Source organism: Callithrix jacchus, chromosome 5 (genome assembly GCF_049354715.1).
Source record: "Callithrix jacchus isolate 240 chromosome 5, calJac240_pri, whole genome shotgun sequence".
NCBI classification, from domain to species: Eukaryota; Metazoa; Chordata; class Mammalia; order Primates; family Cebidae; genus Callithrix; species Callithrix jacchus.
Window position 1 is genome coordinate 92561379 of NC_133506.1, and position 27350 is coordinate 92588728.

Consider the following 27350-nt stretch of genomic DNA (forward strand, 5'->3'; position numbering starts at 1 on the left):
CCTTTTTGCGCTTTTTTCTCTGATCTTGGTTTCTCGTTTTATTTCATTGAGTTGATCTTCGACTTCTGATATCCTTTCTTCTGCTTGGTCAATTCGGCTATTGAAACTTGTGCATGCTTTGCGAAGTTCTCATATTGTGTTTTTCAGCTCCTTTAATTCATTCATATTCCCTCTAAGTTATCCATTCTTGTTATCATTTCCTTGAATCTTTTTTCATATCTTTTTTCGAGGTTCTTAGTTTCTTTGCATTGATTTAAAACATGTTCTTTTAGCTCACAAAAGTTTCTCATTATCCACCTTCTGAAGTCTAATTCCGTCATTTCATCACAGTCATTCTCCATCCAGCTTTATTCCCTTGCTGGTGAGGAGTTTTGGTCCTTTGTAGGAGGTGAGTTGTTTTGGTTTTGGGTGTTTTCCTCCTTTTTGCACTGGTTTCTTCCCATCTTTCTGGATTTATCCACCTGTCGTCTGTGTAGTTGCTGACTTTTCGATTGGGTCTCTGAGTGGACACCCAGATTGTTTATGCTGAAGTATTTCTGTTACTTGCTTTTCCTTCTACCAGTCTAGCCCCTTCACTGTACGACTGCTGAGGTCCACTCCAGGCCCTGCTTGTCTGGGGTGCACCTATAGCAGCTGCGGAACAGTAAGGGATGCTACCAGTTTCTTTTTCTGCTATCTTTGTCCCAGAATGATGCCTGCCAAATGTCAGTCTTTTGTATATAGAGGGGTCAGGGAGCTGCTTGAGGAGACGGTCTGTACTTTATAGGAGCTCAAGTGCTGAGCTGTGAGCTCTGTTGTGCATTCAGGGCTGTTAGGCTGCTATGTTTAATTTTGCTGCAACATAACTCATTAAAAAAAAACCCTTTTTTTCTCAGATACTCTGTCTGGGGGGGGTTGGGGCTTTCCTTGTGAGTGTCTGCTGTGCTGTCCTGCCCAGCTAGGAGGCAGTCTAGTCACTATTTGCCTGCCGAGGCTCCGCCCTGCTGGTGTGAGTTTCGCCCTGTTGCTGCAGGCTCTGCCCTTCTGCTGCGGTCTCTGCCCTGCTGCCACAGCTACGCCGTGCAGCGGAGTCTCTCTGTTGTAGCTGGTTGCCTCGGCAATGGCAGGCTGCGTCAGCAATGAGCGTGTACCTCAGTAGCGGTGGTTTGCCTCGGTAATGTCAGATGCACCTCCCGCACGGAGCTGCGGCCTCAGGGAACCCCTCCACGGGGAGTGTTAGGAATCGCCGTTTTGTTTGTCCCACTGCGCTACCCCAAACGCTGTGACCCTGGAATCTCCTGGGCTGGCTCACTGTCCAAGTCCCGTTCAGTCTCAAGTTCAGCCCTCCCAAGTCTCAGGTTGCCGGCCCAACAGGGCACCCAGACAAGCGCGCTTTGTGCGGAGTGCTGTGTAGCACCGCCACAGCGCAGGCCGCCGCCGCACCAGCCGTCGGCTGCACCAGCCAAAACCTCTGCCTGGCATCCCGCGTCTCCTCTATACCTAGGAATTTCCCCATTCTGTGGGCAACAAAGATCCGTCTGGAAATGTGGCCCTGACTCACCCCCTCCGCACATTGACCATGAGCATCAATCCTGGGTTGTTCTGACAGCGCCATCTTGAATCCTCTTCCAAGTTATCTTTATTTCCTGCTGTTTACATGCACTTTCTCATTTTTCAAAATAAACATGTACAACTTGTAAAACTTAAAAATCTTTAAAGAAAACACATCTGCATGTTTAAATTTTTTTACAATGAATACTCTCCTTTTTTATTGTCAAAGAAATATACAAGAAGGACCAAGTGTTACATAATGTAGTGGAAACTGTAAGAAGAGTAAGAAAGAAAAATTATGCAGGGAGAAGGAGAAGCTGGCACGTTAAGGGTTGGAGTGTTCCAGAAGAGATAGCCCTTGAAAAGTGATAAAATTTGGATACACAGAACAGAAGAAGGTGTGGTTTTAGGCCTTGCTCCAAGATGAATCACATCAAAAGTACTTCTAGAAACACCCAGTCACCTCCAATGAATGGCTCATCCATTATTCTTCTTTAGAACTATGTGCTTGTGTCCATTCTACACACAGAAGGGTTATGGTAGGTCCTGGACTTGCTGTCGAATGCCACTGTGGGAAGGAGACAGGCTTACATGACACCCTTCAACCAAGGTTTCCAGGCACCTGGTTTCCCTGACTCCAGGGTACGGGCACCAAAAGAGAAGCATAATTGTTTACTGAGAACTTCTCCTCACTCCATCTAGTCAGCGTCCACATCACAACTGAGTCCCATTCCTTTTCTCCCTTTCTGGAAAGATCTGGCTTCATAGCTAGTATTTCTATTGGCAGCAAGCCATCTCATCAGTATTCAAAAGACACTCTTATCATAAATATATATTTCCCTTTATACCAGAGTTATCTAAGAGAATTATCAACTCACAGAGATTTTTCTGGTTGTCTTTGTTTATTTCTAATTGTAACTCTGATCAAGAACACTGTTTTGAAAGAATTTCTAGGCGAGTATCCTCTTCCTCAGTTGGGTGCCTTTATGAGAGCTTTCCTTGGAGCAGACACATAGAGGCCAGTTAAGGGGACTGCTAAGTGTAATTTCCACCCTACCCAGTTCACAAGTACAAGTAGTGAACTTTGGCAGCTAATGATCTAGTAAAGAAAATCCCTTCTAATTCCTATACACAACACTTCCTAAATATGAGAAATAACATATTTAATTACCAGATTGCTAAAACTTTGAGCTGGAAGGGAACTTGAAAAGTAAATAGACCAATGTAACAATTTTATGGATGAGAACATGGTGGCTTGTTCTAGAGACATCAACTGTACTCAAATGCTGTGTTGTTCTGGTGTACAGAGCACAAGAGACATGAGGCTGATGAAGCTTTCTCTGGGCCTATCATATAAAATGCCATCAGATAAAATAGAATCTTATATAAAATACCATGCCATTCTTTTTCTTTGAAGCTACTATTTAAGCCCTGGATTCCTGAACCAAAGATTTGCAGCTTCTCTGTCATCAGAGGCCTCCAGGAGGTTGAGGGGTCAAGCTCAAAGAGACAGAGCGGGAAGGTCCAATGTATGGACTTAGCATTGGCAAGAGGCATGGGGGCTGGGCCCTACTGCTCAAGTTGCAATCTGGGTTTTTCACATTTGCGGATTTTCTGAAGAGAAAACCACAGTCTGCCTGGTATGAAGAAAGGCTCAAAAGGACTTTTAAGCAGAGCCAAATCCTTGAAAACTGTGCTGACTTCAAACTGTCTTGACTGTGGACCCTGGAGGACAAAGCATCCAACCCCTGCAAAGTCACCCATTCCCCTAACTCTCCATAAAGTCACTGAATGATCCTCAGGAAACGTAGAGAATTGAGTTATTTAGAGAGACTCTAACACACTGACATATAAGAACAAAGCCAAGTGATTTTTCTTCCAGAACAAAATTTGGCCAAATAGCATGACCAAGCAGATGCTTCCTGGTGGAGAAAATGAAGCCTTCAAATAGACACACTTAAACCAGGAAGAGAAAAAATGGACAAAGGTGATGGGGAAAGAGAGAAAGGAGTGAAGGAAGAGAAACAGGCACAGAACTGGTAGATTTCTGGGGTGTGACAATGGCACACCCAATCCATCGATGGGTGGTGCTAGATCCACTGGAGTGAACTCTTGGTCATGTTATTACTGCAAAACCTTTTTTTCCTCTTCTAAGTGGTTGAGCCTGGTGAGGCCTACAGCAGCCACCAGCAAGAGGCTGGCCCAAACAATGACTCCCCACAGCGAGGTCCCCATGTGACTCTTGCCTATCCTTTCTGCCCCACTCCCAAATGACATTTCCTCTCACCACCAAGCCCCGTTCTCCACCACCACACACTGAAAATCACTAACACAGAAGTGGAGCATAAAGATTCAGAAAACAAAACACAACACAAAGTAAAGAGCAAAAGTAATCAGCGACCCAGGTTGTTTATGAAGAAAATCAGGCCAGCTAGTTTTATTAATCCAAGGAATACTTATTGTGTATCTACAATCTCTCAGGCATTACAAAGAGATGGTTCGCACATCAAATCTATACTTTCCAATGTGTCCAAAAGAAAGAAAATTGGCATATTAAAGAGACACCTGCACTCCCATATTTATTACAGCACTATTCACAGTAGCCAAGATTTAGAAGCAACCTGAGCATCCATCAACAGTAGATTGGACAGAAAAAGTGGCACATGGACACAACGGAGTACTATTCAGAATGAGACCCCATCATTGGCAACAACATGGATGAAACTGAAGGTCATTATGTTAAGTGAAATAAGCCAAGCCCAGAAAGACAAACTTTGCATGTTCTCACTTACTTGTGGGAGCTAAAAATTAAAACAATTGCACTCATGGAGATACAGAGTACAATGATCGTTATCAGAGGCTGGGAAGGGAAATGGAGGAGTCAGGAAAAAGTAAGTAGGCTTAATGGGTACAAAAAAATAGAAAGAATAAGACCTAGTATTTCATAGCACAACAGAATGACTATAGTCAATAATAACTTAATAGTATAATTTATAATAACTAAAAGTAGCATAACTGGAATGTTTGTAACACAAAGGATAAGTGCTTGAGGTGATGGGTACCCCATTTACCCTAAGTGTTATGTATACCTATATCGAAATATCTCATGTACCCCATGAGAAATCTGCATACCTACTATGTACCCACAAAAATTAAAGGCTAAAAACTTGTTTAAATGTATACTTTCCCTTCTTTACTGTCTGCCACAGAAAGTTTTGTCAACCTTCAGCAAATACTCTAAACCCAGCAACTTCCCTACTCTGATCTGATGCGTCTGTCTGAAAAACAAACAACAGAACGTTTTCTCAAATGAACAGAAGATAGAATCCCCAAGTTCTAGTCTCAGTTCTGTAAAGATTCATCATGAGCAATACGCCATACATTTCAGTATTTGGTTTTCCTACTAGTCTAAAAACCTGCAATACATTAATCTGAAAATTAATCTGAAAATCTCTTAAATACTAGTAATCTATCACACATACACAAATACTGATTGATGGTTACTATCTGCACGTCATTCTGCACTTATTATTGAAATCATATCCTATAATAAAATATAACTTTTATGTGATTCTTTCAAAATTATGTGATTCAAAATTTGAACTGGGAGCCCAGACACCTAAGGTTCAGTCTCTCTCTTTTTTTTTTTTTGAGACAGAGATGTGTTCTCAGGGGCTGGAGTGCAGTGGTGCAATCTTGGCTCACTGCAACCTCCACCCACTGGGTTCAAGTGATTCTTCTGCCTCAGCCTCCTGAGGAGCTGGGATTACAGACACACACCATCACACCCAGCTAATTTTGCAATTATAAAATGGACAGTTTGCAAATTATAGAATCAAGATTAGTCTGTTTGACAGATGCACCATGTAAAAGAAAAGTCACACAGATAGACAGAATGAAAGCATACAATGCATTTAAGGAAATACTAGCAGAGAAGAAAATCTGGTGGGTTCATCAATACATTTATTTTTAGTAGAGACGGGGTTTCACCATGTTGGCCAGGCTGGTCTCAAACTCCTGACCTCAAGTGATCTGCCTTCCTTGGCCTCCCAAAGTGCTGGGATTACAGGTATGAGCCACCGTCCCCCGCCAGTCTGTCTCTTTTCCATGATTATACACCAAACAGCTCCTGCATGCCAGACACTGAGGTTGGCACTCCTGACATCCTATTTCACTGGAACCTCACCAGACTTGTGAAGCTTTCATTTTACAGATAAAAGAAATACCAAGAACTACTTTGTTATCTTTGGCAAGTCATTACTTCAAATAAAGACAGTATTTGCAAATGTCTCAAAACAATGGAAACTAATGTTTACTAAAGAATTCTAACACTTCAGGCAAGAACAGAGATGTATTTATATATGTGATCAAAATCCTCTGATCCACAACACACCAACATTCTAGACAGTTTGCAAATTATAGAATCAAGATTAGTCTGTTTGACAGATGCACATGTAAAAGAAAAGTCACACAGATACAACAGAAAGAAGGACTGACAATGCACTTAAGAAAATGCTAACAGAGAAGAAAATCCTATGGGTTTATTGATGCATTTATTTATACACTGATTCGTTAGGCAAAGAATTGGATGCAGTAATGGCTGTTTTGTCCATTAAAAGCCCTTACCATGGGTCATCTCTGAAGAATATCAGAGAAGCATCTCAGAAGAACTTAATTTTTTTCTTTTTTTTTAGTAGAGATGAAGTCTCACTATGTTTCCCAGGCCGGTCTCAAACTCTTGTGCACAAGTGATCCTCCCACGTCAGCCTCCCAGAGTGCTGGGGCTTCAGGAATGATCCACTGCACCTGGCCACCTGAAGCTGAAATTAAAAAGAAAGAAATGATGGATACCCGGTATTATAAATTATATGAAGAAGAAAGCTAAACAATGAGAAGTGAGATAGAATACCTGAGACAACACAGGTTTCCTCAGTTGAGACCCAAATGTCCAAATACCCCAAAGATAAAGCTGCCAAAATGAAAAAAGCTATTAATACAACTCAGATGACAACTAAAAAAAAAAAAAAAAAAAACTCCGCAACCCCAGGCAAAGTTCAGAGGCAAAAACACTGTGAAATTTTGTCTTTTTTCATTCTTTCTACATAAAGCTCTTTCCATCCAGGCTCTTAAATCTCTGTTTCATTGGATTTCTTTCACTTAGCTATGGTTCCTTTCCTTAAACCTGCTTTCAGCCAAATGCAGTCTTTAGAAAAATGGAAAGATTACATTTCATAGTTTTAAAAGTGAGGAAAACTCTATGACTGTTCCTCCCATTGCCAGCATTTTCAGACCATTTAATCATTAGGGTTTGGGTTTCTTTGGTTTCATAGCTTTAGGGATGGGCAAGGCAAGATGACCAACACATTATGTGTGGTGCATTTTTTAGCTACTTTAGAAGGGCGTTATAAAAACTACTCCCAGCTTAACAATTTGAAAGTTTGTACACCTTGTACCCCTGGGAGACATGTCACTCTAAATACGAAGAAGAGTAACATCATACTCCTATGAAAACAGTACAGGTAGAGCATAAAAGCCACATAAGAGCTACATGGTAATGGAATCATCACCTATTTCATCATGTGTCCCAATCAAATGCAATTTAAGGAAAAATTAAAAGAAGCAAAACATTGTTTAACAAATGATTGAATATAAAGCTTAAGGTATGCTTTATTACATTAACAGAGATTGGCAAAAAAAGGAAAAAATTCTTAAATAAACAAAAGTCAGCTACTGAAGTTTAAAGCTAAGGAGGATACAAAATATTTCTGGAAGAATCTGTTTTTTAAGACTTTTTAAAAATTGTGGTAAAATACATATAACATAAATTTATCATCTTAATCATTTATAAGTTTACAGTTCAGTCATCTTAAATACACTCACATTATGCAACCAACCTATAAAACTCTTTTCATATTGCAAAACTAAAATTCTATGCCCAGTAAGCAACAACTGTCTATCCCCAATCCTTCAACCACTGGCAACTATCATTCTACCTTCTTTCTGTATGAATTTGACTACTCCAGGCACCTCCTATTACTGTAATTATACAGTATCTGTCTTTTAAAAAGACACTATTGGGCTGGGCGTGGTGGCTCACGCCTGTAATCCCAGCACTTTGGGAGGCCGAGGCGGGTGGATCACGAGGTCAAGAGATCGAGACCATCCTGGTCAACATGGTGAAACCCTGTCTCTACTAAAAATACAAAAAACTTAGCTGGGCACGGTGGCGCATGCCTGTAATCCCAGCTACTCAGGAGGCTGAGGCAGGAGAATTGCTTGAACCCAGGAGGCAAAGGTTGTGGTGAGCCGAGATCACGCCATTGCACTCCAGCCTGGGTAACAAGAGCGAAACTCCGTCTCAAAAAAAAAAAAAAAGTCACTATTAAACCTAAGTTTACTAAAGAATTCTAACACTTCAGGCAAGAACAGAGTTGTATTTTTTATACATGATCAAAATCCTTTGATCCACTACCCACCAACGTTCTAGACAGCTTGCAAATCACAGAATCAAGGTTAGTCTGTGAAATGACCAGAAGACATGAACGGAAACTGTCTAAAGTACAAAGGAACAAAAAGAACTCCTGAGGCACAACTGAACTCGGGAGGGTTCAGAATCTATAAAATAACTCCAATTGTAACACTAGTTATTAGAAGTAGATACAAATCCTCTTTTATCTTTAAAATGAAGGCAGGAGATAACAGCATCATCTCTTCATTTCTTGAAATTTGACTCAAGAAGGAAGTTGCTCTCTTTATATAAGACTAGAATTCAACCAGAAAGAAAAGCATATTAAAACGATCTACCTAAATACTTGTCCAATCTTTCTTAGACATTATCTACTTGAATAAACCTGTTGCTGAGATCTAATGATACTTACCTGAAAAACTATTATGTTTTCCTGATGAACTATAAAAACATATAATTTTGTACAAAATACAAAAAGTACAAAGGAAGCAATAACTTAAAACCACAAACTTCAACAACCTTAAAAAACATGCTGATCAAAATAATCAAAGAGATAGATGCTTAATTAATCCAAAATTATTGCTAATGTGAAAGCTAATTTCAGCTTTTGAGAACAATATGAATAAAAAGATACACGATTGATGGGAAATTCTTATTCTCATCATATTAAGTATTTTATTTACATTTGTTAACCTGGTGATATTCTCTGCAAATATGAAATCATGAAGCAAATTTAATGGAACTACACTTCCAGAGAAGTTACCAATCATCAAAACCTCTGAAAGATTAAACCAGTAATTCTGAAAATTATTTTGTTTTGCTCCACCTTACTCTTTTTTTTTTTATTGTTATTGATATGGTAAATGCCCCAGGGCTCTGACCTAGCTTCAGAGAAGTGTTCAAGAAAAAGTAATTATCCAATTACAGATTAGCAAAACTGTAACAGGGATTAAGAAGTGACAGAGAAAAGGAACACCCTCCAAGAGTGTATATAAAGGCAAAAAGGCAGCCTTGAATAACTCCTTGTCATCACCTCTCCTATTCGCCTGGACAAGCTCACGTTTGCAGGAGCACCATGTCTTGCTCATCCCGCGTCTCCTCCTCCAGAGCTGGAGGCAGCAGTTCAGCCAGGGTGTCTGCTGGTGGAAGCAGCTTCAGCAGTAGAAGCAGATGTGCTCTTGGGGGCAGCTTGGCCTGGGGCTTCCAAGGAGGAGCCGGCAGCTGTGGCCTGAGTGGGGGGTCCAGCGGTGCTTTTGGTGGCAGCTTTGGAGGAGGCTTTGGTAGCTGCTCAGTAGGGGGTGGTTTGGGGGGACCTTCAGGCTCTGGGGCAGGCTTTGGTGGGGGTTCTAGCTTTGGCGGGGTCTCTGGATTTGGCAGGGGTTCTGGATTCTGTGGGAGTTCTGGATTCAGTGGTGGTGCTGGTGGAGGCTTCTGCAGCTATGGTGGTGGTATGGGAGGTGGTGTTGGCGATGGGAGGCTTTTCTCTGGAGGGGAAAAGCAAACCATGCAGAACCTCAATGACCGCCTGGCCAATTACCTAGACAAGGTCAGAGCTCTGGAGGAGGCCAACACTGATCTGGAGAATAAAATCAAGGAGTGGTATGACAAATTTGGGCCTGGGTCTGGAGACAGTGGATCTGGAAGAGATTATAGCAAATACCATCCAACAATTGAAGATCTCAGGAACCAGGTGAGACTCTATCTATGCGTGAGTTTCTATTATTTGTGGATCTTTCACTTTTATTCAGATCATGTACTGTAATGAAAATTTTAAGTTAAGAAATAGATTTAAAGACATATTTCCTTGTTATACATGCAGAGTGGAGCCTGATGTGTCTTAATCATTATAGTACTTTATGTGACATCCAATAACATTAACTTTCTGTTTGCATCTCAGTTTCAGTATTTCTACATAAGAGTAAAATGTATACAATGCCAAGCAGCTAATTATCATTTCTATATAAGAATGATGGCAGTGAGTCTATATTAGTTCAATCTAATTATTTATGATTAATTCTGACAGATTGACATATGTTAGTGTCTTAGTAGATTTAAATCGTCTTTAGGATTATTTTTCTTCCTAGAAAATCTGGTGCAAATATTACATAAGGATGTAGTAGAATCTAAAATGTTTAGCCACTCTTGCATGGGAAATATATTTTTAAAGCGTTTTTTTGAAAGTGAAATACAATTTTTGCACTGTTTTCTAAAAAAGCTCATGAGAAAATGATCTAACAAAGCAGCAGAAATATGCAGAGGGCTATGTCCTGTAAAACAGGGTCTTGTGCCTAGTCCAATAAATGTGCAAACTGTTACCATTTTGCAGAAAGATTTAGTCCTAAATATATCAGCCCCAGATATACAGGTGTCATTACTAAATAAGTTTGCAAAGCAAGTCACCTTTAAGAGCTAATAACACAGGTTGGGCACAGTGGCTCATGCCTGTAATCCCAGCACTTTGGGAGGCTAAGGTGGGCAGATCACTTAGGTCAGGAGTTTGAGATCAGCCTGCCCAAGATGGTGAAAACCCGTCTCTACTAAAAATACAAAAATACTAGCCGAGCATAGTGACATGCACCTGTAATCCCAGCTACTCAAGAGGCCAAGGCTCAGGAATCACTTGGCAGAGGTTGCAGTGAGCCGAGATCTCACCACTGCACTCCAGCCTGGGTGACAGAGCAAAACTGTCTCTAAACACACACACACACACACACACACACACACACACACACATGCACATGAGCTAATAACACAGGCAACATCTACCCTTACAGGTAGGCATGCAGACACAAGGTAAAAATCATTTGTGATCCATTCACTATTAACATCTTTTTTAGATCATTGCTGCCACTGTTGAAAATGCTGGGATCATTTTGCAGATTGACAATGCCAGATTGGCTGCTGATGACTTCAGACTGAAGTAAGGAAACGAAGACTTGAAAACAAGTGTTATAGGAAAAAATAAATTTTACAAATATATATATTTATATTATATATTTATATATAATATATAATCCTCTTATATATAATTTTATATATAATATATAAGAAGATTATGACCTAAATTTACAAACATCCCAAGGGTAAACTTTAGACCACTATTTCACCAAAAAGAAAAAGAAAGAGGTAGATTTAGAATGAGAATTGTATTATTAAAAATATTAGACTTGATTAAAATTAATATTAGACTGGTATTTTTCTTTAGAAGGAAAAATTTCCCAAGAGAAAACTTAGTAATCTTTATTTATTCAAAATGCCCACAGGTGAGAAGTTTTTTAATATGTAAGAATGGAAGGTACTCTTTGAAATGTGGCCAGGTGAGCTCACGGTATTTATTGCCTTACTGCTGCCCCTTCCAGGTATGAGAACGAGCTGTGTCTCCGGCAGAGTGTGGAGGCTGACATCAATGGCCTAAGGAAAGTCCTGGATGGCTTGACCATGACTCGCTCTGACCTGGAGATACAGATTGAGAGTCTCACCGAGGAGCTGGTCTACTTGAAGAAGAACCATGAGGAGGTAGGAACATATTCTACATAAATGAATAACTCTAGCTAACATACTTCTCCCTACATGCATTCTATACAAATAAACTTGGTTGGGAGCAGTGGCTCATGCCTATAGTCTCATTAACTGGGGAGGCTGAGGCAGGGGAATCCCTTGAGCCCAGGAGTTGGAGGCCACAGTGAGCTATGATTGTGTCACTGGATTCCAGCCTGAGCAACAGAGAGATACCATGTCTCTAAAAAGGTAAAATAGGCTGGGTGTGGTGGCTCTCGCCTGTAATCCCAGCACTCTGGGAGGCCGAGGCAGGCGGATCATGAGGTCAGGAGTTCCAGACCAGCCTGACCAACATGGTGAAACCCCATCTCTACTAAAAATACAAAAATTAGCCTGGCATGGTGATGTATACCTGTAATCCCAGCTACTCAGGAGGCTGAGGCAGAATCACTTGAACCCGGGAGGCAGAGGTTGCAGTGAGCCGAGATCACACCACTGCACTCCAGCCTGGGCAACAGAGTGAGACTCCATCTCCAAAAGAAAAAGTAAAATAAACTCAATTTTATCTAAGTGAATTTCCCACACACCCTGACCAGAAAACAAAAGTAATCATCAGTAAATTATAATCTAGATTTGATTTTTTTTTCCTTTCGGTGTCCTACTTTCAAATTGTTGTCTAGGCACATTTTAGGAAGTCTTCGCTTTCCTACATGCATCACTGTGGCCTTTTTTCCTTCATGCTAGGAAATGAAGATCATGCAAGGCAGCTCTGGAGGGGAGGTGACCGTAGAAATGAACGCTGCCCCAGGGACCGACCTGACCAAATTACTGAATGACATGAGAGCACAGTACGAGGAGCTGGCTGAGCAAAACCGCCGAGAGGCTGAGGAGCAGTTCAACAAGCAGGTAGATCCTCTCTGCTGAGCACCTAGGCCAGGAGCCACACATAAGCCACTTCCGCTCCTTTCATCAGCCTACATCAGCTGCGTTATGTTTGTGTTTAGAGTGCATCCCTGCAAGCACAAATCTCCACTGATGCTGGGGCAGCCAGTTCTGCCAAGAATGAGATAACAGAGCTGAGACGTACCCTGCAGGCCCTGGAAATTGAGCTTCAGTCCCAACTGGCCATGGTATGTGCAAATAGCTATTCACATTTTCCAACAGGGAGTTAAGCAAATGCCGTTTTCTTTCTTTGCCAAGAGGTTCACTAGGTACATCAAAAAGGCAGTGTTAAGGAGAACTGTATTATGATTATAGAAAGCATAAAACAGTTAAAGATAATGTACTCTGTTTCGCATAAAAGATTCCGTTTAAAAAGGTTTGTCAACCAAAATTAAAGAAGCAGTAATATAACAATATAGGTCATATTGTGAAGGGCACTTCTAGTGCCATGTAAAATTGCATTTTTGAAAAATCATCCAGTGATTTATTTTCATCATGAATTTCGTATTTGCTTTTTCTCAGAAAAACTCCCTGGAAGGAACCCTGGCTGACACAGAAGCTGGCTACGTGGCTCAGCTGTCAGAAATTCAAATGCAGATCAGTGCCCTGGAAGAGCAGATCTGCCAGATCCGGGGTGAGACTGAATGCCAGAATGCCGAGTATGCGCAACTGCTAGACATCAAGACACGCCTGGAGATGGAGATCGAGACCTACCGCCGCCTGCTCGATGGAGAGGGAGGGTAAACCAAAGTCATGAGCAAACTCAAATGCATGCCTTAGTGAATTTATTGTATAAAACTAAAATGGAACTCAAGGGTTGGACTTGTACATATAGAATAATAAAATAGCAGACACAGGCTGGGTGCAGTGGCTCAGGCCTGTAATCCCAGCACTTTAGGATCACTTGAGCCCAGGAGTTCAAGACGAGCTTGGGCAACAAAGCAAAACCCCGTCTCTATAAAAAATAATTTTTAAATTAGCTGGAGGCCAGGCGTGATGGTTCAATCCCAGAACTTTGGGAGGCCGAGGCAGGCGGTCAGAAGTTTGAGACCAGCCTGGCCAACATGGTGAAACCCTGTTTCTACTAAAAATACAAAAATTAGCCAGGCATGGTGGCATGTGCCAGTAGTCCCAGCTACTCAGGGGACTGAGGCAGGAGGATCACTTGAGCCCAGGAGGCTGAGGTTGCAGTGAGCTGTAATCATGCCTCTGTACTCGAGCCTGAGTGATAGAGTGAGACCCTGTCTAAAAAAAAAAATTAGCTGGGCATAATGGCGCACACCTATAGTCCCAGATACTTGGGAGGCTGAGATGGGAAGATCATTTGAGCCGAGGAGTTCAAGACTGAACAAAAAAGTAACATATAATCCAATTAAAACGCATCCAAATCTTCATCATGAGGAATCCCTGGGGTGGAGGGTTTCTCCTGCCTTTGCAAACTGCAAAGAAAACATAATTCTTTTCTTCTCCACTGGTTCTAGTTTTGCAGGATTTGATGGTAGAAACTCAGGATCCACAAACATGGGATCCAGGGATCTGGTATCTGGTGACTCAAGATCTGGAAGCTGTTCTGGTCAAGAACGAGGTACACTTTTTTTTTAAGTTGATGATGATTCTGTAACTTAAAAGCAAAGGCATACTCTGCTTGTCATATGAAAAGGGTCTGCTATTGTTCACATAATCTTACCCAGACAGAACACGTTGAATACAGGCAACTGAATTTCTCCTGCTCTGTGCCTCTGTGATAGCTTCCAGACTGACATTGTGATCCCATGATTTTCAGATTCCAGCAAGACTAGAATAACGAAGACCATCGTCGAGGAGTTGGTGGATGGCAAGGTTGTCTCATCTCAAGTCAGCAGCATCTCAGAGGTGAAACTTAAATAAGGAACGTCCAGATCAACAAGAGTGTCTTTCGAAGAAAAAAAATCAAGAAGGACACAAGCGAAGTCATGGCATCAATCTAAGCATCGTTCTGGATAACTTCAGGAAAAGCTTTAGTCCAAAAATGGATGACTAGCCAATTTTTCTGCAGCTTCTTATTTCCTCATTAGAATGTTCTTGAAATAGCTGAATTGACAACTTTGCTCTAATTGTTTCCATGCTTCAATAAATTTACTTTTGCAAGTTAATTATTCCTTATGTTTTTAAAAAAGTATTTTACCTAGGAAGGAAGCTATCCATTATGATCTAGCTGCATGACTATATTACTAACATGAGTTCATTGTTTATACCTTACCTTCTTTAGACAACTCAGATTATAGCCATTTTTTAATGTGGGCATTTTTCATGGCATCACACAAGAAATGACACTCAGTGTCATCATAGCTGAAATTAGACTACAGTGTCAACAGTTTGGCCCACAAAGAAGGATGTGATTATTTTAATAATCAACTTATAATTAATTAATGCCTAGTTTATATATGTCCATCACTGAACTCAGTATTTCATAGATAAAAAAGAAACTCAAAATATGCCTCTGGGCAGGTGCAGTGGTTCACATGTCTAATCTCAGCACTTTGGGAGGCCGAGACAGGTGGATCACAAGGTCAGGAGTTCAGGACCAGCCTGGCCAATATAGTGAAACCTCATCTCTACTAAAAATACAAAAATTAGCTGGGTGTGGTGGCAGGCGCTTGTTGTCCCAGCTACTAGGGAAGCTGAGACAGGAGGATTGCTTGAATCCGGGAAACAGAGGTTACAGTAAGTTGAGATTGTGCCGCTGCACTCCAGCCTGAGTAACAGTGCAAGACTCTGTCTCAAAAACAAAGAAAAAAGAAAGACAAAAGAAAAAAAATGCCTCCTACTTCAAAAAGCTCACATTTCAGCAGAGAAGAAAAGCTAAAACACAAAGAAGACAGCAAACGATAAAAAGCTGTTAACAGTGAAGACTTGATTTCACAATCTGCTTCAGAAGTGACATAGGAATCAGACGTGTGTTTACAGACCATTTAGGGCAGGGGCCAAAACAGAAGAGTCATGGGAAATAAGATTGGCTATGTGATATGGCATCCGACTTCTTGAAACCTTGAAAGCCCCAAAGAGAAGAGATCCTGAGGCACTTGTTCCCCTGCCAAATCTAGCCACATCTTTAGCAGATACCTGCCACTTCACCACTGGGGTTTGTTTTCCCCACTCTCCACCACTAAGATCTTTCACCCCATCAGTAGTCACAGCCCTTTTCTGTCATTTCTACGGTATCCCTGAAGCCACATGGCTTTGTCTTGTCTTGTTTGGGATGATGAAACCTGTTAAGATTGGGCAGGAGGAGGTTCGGGTCCCAGGAAGAACCAGGCATAGCACCAACCCAGGCTGGCTATGGACTTTCTCAATCAAGGAATTTAAGGTGCCCATATCACAAATTAGAGAATCAACTCTATAAGCCAGTCCTCAAGGAAAGAACATGGGACATGGCATAAAAAGGCAAATGTAAAGTTATAAAAGGACAAACCTGAACATGATTCATGTAAATTGTATCTTGCAATATAAAACCAATTAAGAACTGTATGAGAACATCAAACCTATCATCAAAACATGTCGTTTTTCAACTTCCGGGCACATTAAATAAAACATAAAATGAACCTCTGGGTACACCATGACTTCTGCTTAAATAGCTAACCACAGAATAAGGTTAATAGTCAACCACAAAATAAACATTAAACCACTACTCAAAGAAAAAGAGCAATGTTGTCTTAAGTCAAAGCTGTTTTCCACCATCAAATCATTACAATAAACAAAACCTGAATGTTTCTTCTCCGCTGAAACACTAAGAGTATGAACCAGCTTATCCAGCCTGGATCCACAGCTCAACAGAAATAGAAATCTGCCACGAGCAGCCTGCAGAACCTAAGGCCATCGCGGCCACACCAGGAAAGCCACTCTCTGTGGGTCTCCTCAAGTCTAACTCTCTAGCTGTGGATCTTGGCCACCTGGGACCTATATTCATGGCTCATATTATCTTCATGTCAAGGCAAAAGTAGGAGGCTACTCTGAAAATCATCTCGCGGTGAAAACCCTCACTCTGTTCTTCCTTGGCATGCATTAAGATGCTGCGTTTGTACTGAACGATTGTTTACAAATATAGAAAAGGTCCAATCATAGACACCAGGATACTGAGACACGATACCATGTGTTGCTAAGGCCATGTTCAATTTTGAAAACTGAAACTTTTGAACCATTTTGGATCATAAAACGTACTTAGAGTGCTGAATAAAATGTTAAGGACGTGGTGTTCATACATTATCACTTGCCTTAAAATTATTTTAAAACTATACAATAAGAATATGTTTATTGTGAGACTCTGAAGTTCAGCTCTCCAGGCAATTTTGTTTTGTTTTGTTTTGTTACAGGGTCTCCCTCTGTCACCCAGGCTGGAGGGTAGTGGTGCCATCTCGGCTCACCTGCAGCCTCAACCTCCTGGGCTCAAGCAATCCTCCTACCTCAGCCTCCTGTGTAGCTGGGACTTCAGGTGGAGGCAACCATGCCGGCTACTTTGGTTTATTTTTTTGTAGAGACTGCTACTTTTGTTTATTTTTGTTTATTTTTTCATTATGTTGCCCAGGCTGGTCTCAAATTCCTGGGCTCAAGGCATCCTCCCACCTTGGCCTCCCAAAGTGCTGGGATTGTAGGTATGAGCAACTGCACCCAGCCTCAACTTTTGAATGACAGGAACACATTTCTTTTTTCTGAGAGTGGATTTACCATAAGAAGGGAGAGCCCATGCCTACATGCACGTAGGTTTTCACCCATTGACTTTTGATCCAGAGATTCACAGGGTTGTTTTTTCTTTCTGACCTCAAGGAAGTATAAGCAAGAATGATGAGAATAGTAGATGTGGCATCCATCCTCACCGAGACTAGAAACAAGGTTTACAGCAGGCAGCTGAGAGGAAACAGAGGACGTATTTGAGGCTCTAAGGAAAGTGGCCTAAACTTGCTTAACAACTTCATGGAATTAGACAGTGTTCACTGGGAGGAGACAAACTGGGGGATGTAAATCACCCAAAATGAACCTCAAGTAATATTATCCAGACAACCTCCTCAGGGAACAAAATGCTGCAAGTGATAAATCACTTTTAAAAAATTTCAGTGGCTGAGATATGACACTTAGATAACGGAAAATATTGATCAAGCCCTTCTGAAAACAAAGTTCTCCCATTTGTAATATCGATGTCAGTGCAAAATGATAAGGTGGAAAGAAGCAAATGTTAACAGTTCAACCTCTGTTTTTAAAGTTAGCACTTAAATAGCAGGTGAAGGACAAGCCCAGAGATATCCTGTAGACAAAGCTTGGACTTCCAGAGAGGGGGAGTGATGAAGTTATTTTGCTGACAGACCACAAGGAACATGAAGGCACATGAGAGCTCATAACAAAATTGCAACTGGACATGCACTGCGTGGCTCAGTCACCCAGGCTGGAGTGCAGCGGCTCGATCACGGTTCACTGCAGCTTAGACCTCCTGAGCTCAAGCAATCCTCCCACCTCAGCCCCCAAGTAGCTGGGACTACAGGTGTGCTTCACCACGCCCAGCTAACTTTTGTATTTTTTGTAGAAATGGGGTTTTGCTGGGATTGCAGGAGTGGCTCACACCTGTAATCCCAGCACTTTGGGAGGCTGAGGCAGGTGGATCACTTGAGCCCAGGAGTTTGAGACCAGCCTGAGCCACATAGTGGGATCCCATCGCTACAAAAAAAAAAAAAAAATTCACCAGGCCTGGTGGCATGTGCCTGTAGTCCCAGCCACTCGAGGGGCTGAGGTGGGAGAATCGCATGAGCCAAGGAGGTTGAGGCTACTGTGAGCTGTGGTAGCACCACTGCACTCCAGCCTGGATGACAGAGTGAGATCCAGTCTCAAAAAGGAAAAAAACAACAACGAATTAGAGAAAAATGTAGCTATATGTGGTTCCACTTGTCATGTAGAAGCATTACAATAAATTAATGTCTATAATTAACCTAAATAGATGTTTCTACAATAAGTGATGTCAAACATAATAATGTTTTTGAGCAATCCAAAGGAGGAGAAAAATTAGGAGGGGAAAAGGAATTTACATTTCATAAGCATGTATTATGTTTATAAATACTTTGCATCAATGTTTACATTTTATTTCACTTAATCCACAAACTCTCTGATGTAGGTACATGGCAAGCAAGTGGAAGAATTACAAGTTAAAGCCTCATCTTCCTAATTCCATGAGCTAGAATTATACTCTATCAAAATAAGTGAAGTTCTATAGTTTCATATCCTAAAGTCACCAAGTGACCTATTTCTGTGAGAGGTACCCACCAAAAGTACTATTTTTTTTTTCATTTTTCCAAAACCACTTCTCCCCCACCTAAAGTCAACAGGGAGGCTTCAAAATTTCCAGAAGAGTTTTCTATCTTTGTAGACAGGAGAAATCTGTTGACATTGGAGACCAGAAGAACTAAAACAGATACCCACTGATCTGAACTAAATAGAAAGCAGGCTATCACATGCCCTTTGGCCACTACAACTGAAGCTGGATTTCAAGTTAAGGGCAAAACTGGGGGAAGGCCGCCTTCCTCAGTAGGACAGGAGCATCTGAGCTTCATAATCTCACAGTGATAGCAATGAGAGGAAAATAATTCATTGAAAACCAATTTTTTAAAATGAAAATAGAGACAGGTTCTCAATATGTTTCCCAGGCTGGTTTCCAACTCTCAGCCTGAAGCGATCCTCTCACCTCATCCTCCCAAAGTGCTGACATTACAGGCATGAGCTCCAACGCCTGGCCAAAAACCAATTTTTTATGTGCAGAAAGTACATATGATATGTAATTCTAAGCAATAATTATTCTAAAATTTTTATAATAAGGTGGAGAGGTGATTCTCTGCATAGACAAGTGAGATCTAATTAAACTTAAGAGATCTGCACAGCAAAAGAAACAATCCTTAGAGTGAACCAGAAACCAATAGAATGGGAAAAATTTTTTACAAGCTACCCATCTGACAAAGGGCTAATCCAGAGTCTACAAAGAACTAAAGCAGATTTACAAGAAAAAAACAAACCCATCCAAAAGTGGGCAAAGGATACGAACAGACACTTTTCAAAAGAAGACATCTATGCAGCCAACAAACATATGGAAAAAAGCTCATCATCACTGGTCATTAGAGAAATGCAAATCAAAACCACATCGAGATACCATCTCACACCAGTTAGAATGGCGATCATTAAAAAAATCTGGAGACAGATGCTGGAGAGAATGTGGAGAAATAGGAACGCTTTTACACTGATGGTGGGAGTGTAAATTAGTTAACCATTATTAAAGACAGTTTGGCAATTCCTCAAGGATCTAAAAATAGAAATACCATTTGACCCAGCAATCCCATTACTGAGTATATACCCAAAGGATTATAAATGGTTCTATTATAAAGACACATACACACGTATGTTCATAGCAGCACTGTTTACAATAGCAAAGACCTGGAACCAACCCAAATGATAATGGGCCATAATGATAGACTGGATAAAGAAAATGTGGCACATATATGCCATAGAATACCACGCAGCCATATACAAGGATGAGTTCATGTCCTTTGTAGGGATATAGATGAATCTGGAATCCATCATTCTCAGCAAACACAAGAACAGAAAACCAAACACTGCATGTTCTCACTCATAGGTGGGTATTGAACAATGGGAACACATGGACACAGGGAGGGGAACATCACACACTGGGGTCTGTTGGGGTTGGGGGGCTAGGGGAGGGATAGCGGGGGGTGGGGAAGTTGGGGAGGGATAACATTGGGAGAAATGCCTGATGTAGGTGACGGGGGGATGGAGGCAGCAAATCACCATCCCATGCGTACCTAAGCAACAATCCTGCAAGATTTGCACACGTACTCCAGAACATAAAGTATAATTTTTAAAAAAGTTAACACATACACTTTGTGTTACTTAAAAAATGTGATTAAAAAAGTAATCACATTTCCAAGCATCCTCTCTCATCCTTGAAAAATCTCTACTTGTGCAATTCATAACTGAAATTTACTGACCTATGGAAAGAGCTTTTTCGTAACTCTCACAACTTCTGTTCATTAATTCTAACACTTTCATCTTTAGACATACACGCTGCTTTCAGCTTGCACTATCTGTAAATAAATTGCTTCATATGATTTTGTATTAGTTTGCCTAAGACCAAGACGCTAGACTTTTAAATATCCATGATGAGTTTTTATGCAAATGAGGGCTTTGTTACACCGATTCTAGATGAAGTAACTTTGCTTTCCCCACTGGCTGTTCCACACTCAAATTTTCCATGAAGATCCAATATCAGTGCTTTGTGATTTCTAGCACAATCATAGCAACATAAAATTTCCAGAATTTTAAATAGTTGGATAGTAACCTTTATTCCAACCTCCCACTCAGAACACACCACATTCATTTACCAAAAAATATTGTCTGTGTATAACAGCTTTCATTAAAGATTGATTGATTGATTGATTCATGAAAGATAGATAGAAACACCTTCCATCAACCTCTGGGTTTATCTCACTGCCCTGACAATAAACATGAAGAAAAATACATTTTGTAATATAGAAATCACCTGAGGTCAGGAGTTTGAGACCAGTCTGGCCAACATGGTAAAACCCCATCTCTATTAAAAATACAAAAATTAGCCAGGCATGGTGGTGGGCGCCTGCAATCCCAGCTACCCGGAAGGCTGAGGCAGGAGAATTCAGGAGGCAGAGGTTACAGTGAGCTGAGATCAAGCCATTGCACTCCAGCCTGGGAAACAGCTCGAGATTCCATCTCAAAAAAAAAAAAAGAGAGAGAGAGAAATCATGGGTTATTTTTCCCCATGATTGCAAAAGAAACGGCAAAAGGAGCAAGACACAGCCACTGCAGAGGTTTACAAGAACCTGGAAAAACTTACAAGTTTGCTATTTCACATTAAATCCATCCACAAAACTCTATTATGTCAGTGCCTCCATTCCTCTTTAACTCTCTTGGGCAGGGGAGAGGTCATACGCTTTCACAAGATGAGGGGGAAAAGTTAGATATCATTAGCTATTTCAAAATTCCAAGACAGGCTTTAAAAAATTAAAATTTTTGTTTTCTTAGAATCAATCAGATTAAAGAAAAAAAATAGAACAATGTCATTTATTTTCATATTAACTTCCTAAATTTTATTCTTAAATACTTCAAATATATAATCTATAGGATACAGAAATTAAGGATCTGCCTCTTTCCATTACTTCTCCAGAAATCCCTAAAATTGGTTTCAAATAGCTTTATGTGAAAATAAGTAATATTTATCATATCATTCCAAAGGACTTTGTATTACAAGCACTGTGCCTATAAAAATGTATTTTCCTTTGTGCAGAAATTCCATAAGGGAAAATACAAGTTTTATTGGGCTGATGTCATGTAAATATTATCAGATTTATCCCTCCTACATGAAATAAATATCTAAAGGCATTTCCCGTGTCTTTTAATAAAAAGACAGTCTATTGAGTTTAATAGACAGCCTATTGAGTTTAATTACAGATGTTATTTAAAACAATTATATCAGAGATGAAATGGCCAATCAACTATAAGAGGAATTACTAATTGATGATTCCCTTACCATTCTCTCTGTTGGGCTTTGTAGGGTTGAAGTTCTTCCACCCAGTCATACTCTGCCCCAAAATCTACTCTATGGCAATTAGATACTGCTCGTTGGAAAGAAAGAAATACAGGGAGAAATGTGACTCAGGTGGAGATTTTCTACCAACTTTGGATTACTATCTTGGGAGGAGGTGGGTGGGTTCTTCTCTGGTAATAAGAAGGATGCAATGCAAAATCTAAATGACCATCTCACAGTTTACGTGTACAAGGTCTGAACTCTGGTGCAGGCAAAGAGTACAGTTGAATATAAAATCAAAGAATGGAAGAAGAATTTGAGCCTGGGGCTAATGATCAAGGAGAAAAACAGGACTACAAGAAGTATTATCAGATAACTACGGAACATAAAAACAAGGTAAGACATTTTGCTAGACAAAAGAACCACACTAAAAATGACAAAATTTTAGAAGATTGGCAACATCTTACACGTATACTTGTACTTTTGTCAATTTAGGAAGATTAAGGAAGAAATTTAATAAGCAACAGAATATATGTCTTGGCTATTTTGTTCCTAATTTGTTTACTTTTGTACAGTTCATTTTATGGAAATAATTCTAGAAATGTTTCCAAAATGCTTAAGAAAAAGTAAACTAAATTGCTTATAGTTCTTTTACTCCAAAAGCAGAGGGTATATGCATTTTCCATTAGAGAACCATATACATATGAAATTTATTTGAAAGACCTGAAATCGACATGGCTAAACACCAGCACACAGAGGTTCAGAATGTGAGTGTATCAAACACAACTTTTTGTGTCCTGCATTTCCAGCTTTCAGAGGCAAACACTGACACAATGCAGCTTGATGCTACAGACCATCAGTGTAAAACTAGCAGCTGTGGACTTCAGACAACATGATGTAGTTACCCTTAGCAACATGATGAAAAACACAAGCTACAAAGATAAACACTAGGTGAAGCCAGGCTTCTTGTTATACTGGAATCACGGTTACAAAGGAATGTTTTTCTTCTTAGAAACAGAATCCTAAACAATGGAAAAATATTTTAGTTGAACCTCATGGAAGCTCATTATTTATAAGAACGCTGTGATGATTCTATGTCCAAAGGAACTACCACTTAGTTTATGTTTCATAAGTAAGAATTTCTAGTTAGGTCAAGTGAGTTTTCTGAAAAGAACCAGCATGTGTTTCTGAGGATTCTTTAATTTAACTCCCTACTTTATGTGGGTGCAGAAGGCCCTCAACCCACAAGAGGCCAACAAGGTCTAGTCACTGTGTTCTAAGAAATGAAAATGCTGAAAAGGTTCTTCCCCGAAACTTGCAGCATTTTATATGCAGTGCCATCACACCGCCAAAAATGTGGAAAGGTAAGAGCAAATTATATTAACAAGCAAAGATCAGAAGGTTGGCATTTCTGTAATATTTTAATAAAATATTTTAAATGCAGCATAATATTAATAATACAAACCTAAAGACCACTGAAAGCATTAGAAATGTTTTCCAGGTTTGAGACTGAACTGACCCTGCACCTGAGTGTCAAGACTGAAGTCGACAGTCTGCACCAAGTCCAGAATGACATGACTTTGTCCAAGATTATCCAAAATGCAAACTGGAACTCTGGCAGAGGAGTTTGCTCATCTCCAAAAGAACCAGAAGTAGTTATTTCTTCCTTATTAAGGAAGAAATTTAATAAGCAACAGAATATACTTCTTGGCTATTTTGTTCCTAATTTGTTTACTTTTGTACAGTTCATTTTATGGAAATAATTCTAGAAATGTTTCTAAAATACTTAAGAAAAAGTAAACTAAATTGCTTACAGTTCTTTTACTCCAAAAGCAGAGGGTATATGCATTTTCCGTATACCAAATCGTTAACTCTCCTCTTTTAGGCAGAGTTTTGCTCTTGTTGCCCAGGCTGGAGTGCAATGGCGCGATCTCAACTCTCTGCGACCTCCGCCTCCCATGTTCGAGCGAGTCTCCTGCCTCAGCTTCCCGAGTAGCTGGGATTACAGGTGCCCACCACCACGCCCAGCTAATTTTTTGTATTTTTAGTAGAGACAGGGTTTCTCCATGTTGGTCAGGCTGATCTCAAACTCCCGACCTCAGGTGATCTGCCCACCTTGGCCTCCCAGAGTGCTGTGACTATAGACGTGAGCCACCACGCCCGCTTCCTCTTTCTTATATAATTCCTGTCTTCAGTTTGAGTCTGATAAATGAAGTTATTCTCCTACCATAATGGCTGAATTCCTTGAGCAAGGGTTGTTTCCAGTTCAGGAAATTAAAGGCCAGCCAGCTGTTGCAGGCTGAGTTGAGGGGGGCATTGGTCAGCTCACCTGGAGCTAATCTAACACAGCTCCTCACAACGTGAGAATGCACTATGAGGTCATGGCCAAGCACAATCACCAAGATGCTGAAATTAGATTCAACAATAAAGTGAGCCAGAAACACAGCCAAGGTCAGGAGATCCAGCACGACTTCGCTTCACTGATAAATGACTCTTTCTATGATGGTATTTCAGAAGAGCGCTGCAACAGCAGCTTGCCGCTGCTGCATCCAATTCTGCTAAGACTGAGAAGAACGTTCAGGAGCTAGCACTGTAGGCTCTGGAGATGGAACTACAGTCTACAGTAGACTTGGTACATAAAAGTCTCTCCCTGGGTGAAAATACCGGAAACCAATTGCCCACACACAATTGCACAATTTCACAAGGATTCACAGCACTATTTCCAAACTATGATATTCCCTAATAAAAATTTGCTTTTTTTAAGGTTCTTAAGACAAAGCCAAAATCTTGGACTTTTCCAATTAGTAACTTGGACAGGAAAATTTCCATTTAATGGATGAAAAACACGTGGAAGCAAAATTATGAACTGCACATGTCGAGCCCTGTTTTGCAAACACAACAGCCACTGAATTCGCTGAGATACCGCCAATGTCAGCATGAGCATGCTGTTAGGGAAATGTTGGCCCGAGTTCAGAATGAGATCACTGTTTCTATCTCCAGGTAGGTGATTAGACAGAGCTCCTGGCTGAAAGCTTAAAAGAGTTAATCTAGATAAAATTCCTGCATGTAGGTCAGCTAGGATTTCATTAAATATCAAGAAGAATATAGGCTCCTTTTTAAGAAGATTTAATACATTTAAACTTGAATAACAGGTAGAGCATGGTGGCTCATGCCTGTAATCCCAGCACTTTGGGAGGCCAAGGCAGGCAGATCAACTGAAGTCAGTCATTCGATACCAGCCTGGCCAACATGGTGAAACCCTGTCTTTACTAAAAATACAAAAATTAGCCAGGCATGGTGATGATGCCTGTAATCCCAGCTACCCAGGATGCTGAGGCATGAGAATTGCTTGAACCCAGGAGGTAGAGGTTGCAGTGAGCTGAGATTGCGCCAATGCACTCCAGCCTGGGCAACAGAGTGAGACTCTGTCTCGATAAATAAATAACAAATAAATAAAGTTGAATAGCAATGTGTCACTTTTAAGGTAAATTTTTCACTCATACTTAAAAATAAGAGCATTCATGGTATGAATTTATTAAGTGTCCAATGTTTCGGGAGCAGCAAAATAGGAACGAGGATAGCAGCAGCACCTTTATCTTCTGGGAATTACACTTTAGCCATAGGGAAACTTTGATTAAACTAATCATGCATTAGCAAGTTGCTGTATTTTTCGTTGACCTGGTAGGCCTAAGCCTCAGTCTCAGGTTGTCTCAAAGCTCACCATGTAACCTTAGATAAGGCACTCACTCCTTCAAAAGTATCTATCTCTAGGCCTCATTTTTTTTTCTGCAAAGCAAGGGAGTTGGTGATTACTAAGGTACCTATCTTCTAGCTCTAAAATCTATGACTCTGCAAATAGAAATTGTTTTGATTTTTTAAAAAATTTCAAAGTGGCAGAATTAATGTTACAGGGAATTAAAATGAGATCAGATTCACCCTAATTCAAGCATTGAAATGCGTAACATCCAAATGTCAGGTTTGAAGGCAGAGTCTCTTGATCTTGGCACTATAGACATTTTTGGTTGGATAATTACTGGGGAGCTGTCCTGTGGGTTGTAGGACGTTTATGGCCTGTACCTAGTAGAGTAGTAGGCCCCTGCCCCTTACTACATTAGCCAAAATTGTCTCCAAATATTGCCTGATGGGGGTGGAGGGGAGGCACAAAATCCCCTGAGAATCACTGCTCTACCTTAAGAAAGCAGGATTTTCCTACACCATAGGGATACACTAGGTACAGAAGACAGGCAGCCTGGGATACTCTCCTTCCCGTTAAATCAAAACCTTGCCCTCTTAAAACCTGGCATCTGCGTAGAAGATTATCTCTGTTTTACTTGAAAGAGAAAATGTTAGAAGAGGAGACAGGAACATCCGTACAGTGTATATTCCCCTCCTGCAGAGTGAATAGGAAAACTTTCTGATGCTAATCTGCCCAAATAGTTCTTTATTTTATCTCTTCTCTTAGGCAAACTTCACTCCACTCTCAAAAAACAGCTCTCAAAGCCAAGTTGACCGAATCAAAGGCCAAGCACCAGCCTTGGGTAGAGATGAGTGCCTGGAGACCCAGCTCCTTCAAGGGCACCGTGAGACCAAGGACCAGAGCCAGGCTAAACGCAGCTGCTGAAGGTCCAGGCATGGCTGGAGAATGAAGCTCGGACCAACCACCACCTGCTCATGAATGGCAGGTAGAGATTTCCACCCAAGTAACAGAAACTTTCCCAAGTACCAAGGAATAATCATGAAAACCATCACTGATAATATTCTCTCAACATATTTTCTTATCACTTCCCTGTTGTGGATTTGTCCTTCTTAATTGACTACTCGTTTTTTGAGCTAATTTGAGAGCTTTGGGTTTTATTCCCCTAGTTTTGACATTGACTTTCATCACTGTCACAGGTGTGAGATCTTTCTCCTTTCTGCCATTCTTTTCCTCCCCTTCCTCTCTCATCACATTTTCCATTTTTCCTCCCACTCTTCATAGAGAGATTTTGAGTAGCTGATTGTGTGTGTGTGTGTGTGTGTGTGTGCACGCGCACGCGCGCGTCTGTGTGTGTGTGTTGTGTACTGGGGTCATGATGTAAAATGATGCCTTTGTTCTTGTGGCTTGCAGTGGGAAAAGTTATGACCTTTGCAATAGAGGTGTCTTTATTTTTCCTTTCAGTTTTCACTTGAACTTAATTGTATGAAATGAATTGTGGGCCAGGCATGGTGGGTCATGCCTATAATCCCAGCACACTGGGAGGCCGAGGCAGGTGGATCGCCTGAGGTCAGGAGCTCGAGACCAGCCTGGCCAACATGGTGAAACCCTGTCTCTACTAAAAATACAAAAATTAG

The 27350-nt window shown here is 40.7% G+C and overlaps 1 protein-coding gene and 1 long non-coding RNA gene across 3 annotated transcripts in view; one reads left to right on the forward strand and one right to left on the reverse strand.

Moving 5' to 3' along the window:
• Nucleotides 1–27350, reverse strand: part of LOC128932116 (uncharacterized) — a 77310-nt gene that overhangs the window by 15755 nt on the left and 34205 nt on the right. The window contains exons 2-3 of one of the 2 annotated variants that reach the window (XR_013535689.1): nucleotides 6440–6499; nucleotides 6157–6350 (exon numbers count right to left, since the gene is read on the reverse strand). This is a non-coding gene — a long non-coding RNA (uncharacterized LOC128932116). Of the gene's footprint in view, nucleotides 1–1720; nucleotides 6351–6439; nucleotides 6500–27350 lie in introns of those variants that run through there. The other variant, XR_008481550.2, reaches the window with a different exon arrangement.
• KRT24 (keratin 24) lies at nucleotides 9014–14568 on the forward strand. Its single transcript, XM_017972719.4, has 8 exons — nucleotides 9014–9686; nucleotides 10834–10916; nucleotides 11356–11512; nucleotides 12239–12400; nucleotides 12499–12624; nucleotides 12959–13176; nucleotides 13918–14021; nucleotides 14220–14568. The coding sequence occupies exons 1-8, from the start codon at nucleotides 9072–9074 to the stop codon at nucleotides 14321–14323; spliced, it is 1569 nt and encodes a 522-aa protein (XP_017828208.3). The 5' UTR covers nucleotides 9014–9071; the 3' UTR covers nucleotides 14324–14568.

Coding starts and splice junctions, on each gene's coding strand:
- KRT24 (XM_017972719.4), top strand. CDS start 9,072: ATGTCTTGCTCATCCCGCGTCTCCTCCTCCAGAGCTGGAGGCAGCAGT. Junction 9,687..10,833: donor TTGAAGATCTCAGGAACCAG/GTGAGACTCTAT, acceptor CATCTTTTTTAG/ATCATTGCTGCCACTGTTGA. Junction 11,513..12,238: donor TGAAGAAGAACCATGAGGAG/GTAGGAACATAT, acceptor CCTTCATGCTAG/GAAATGAAGATCATGCAAGG.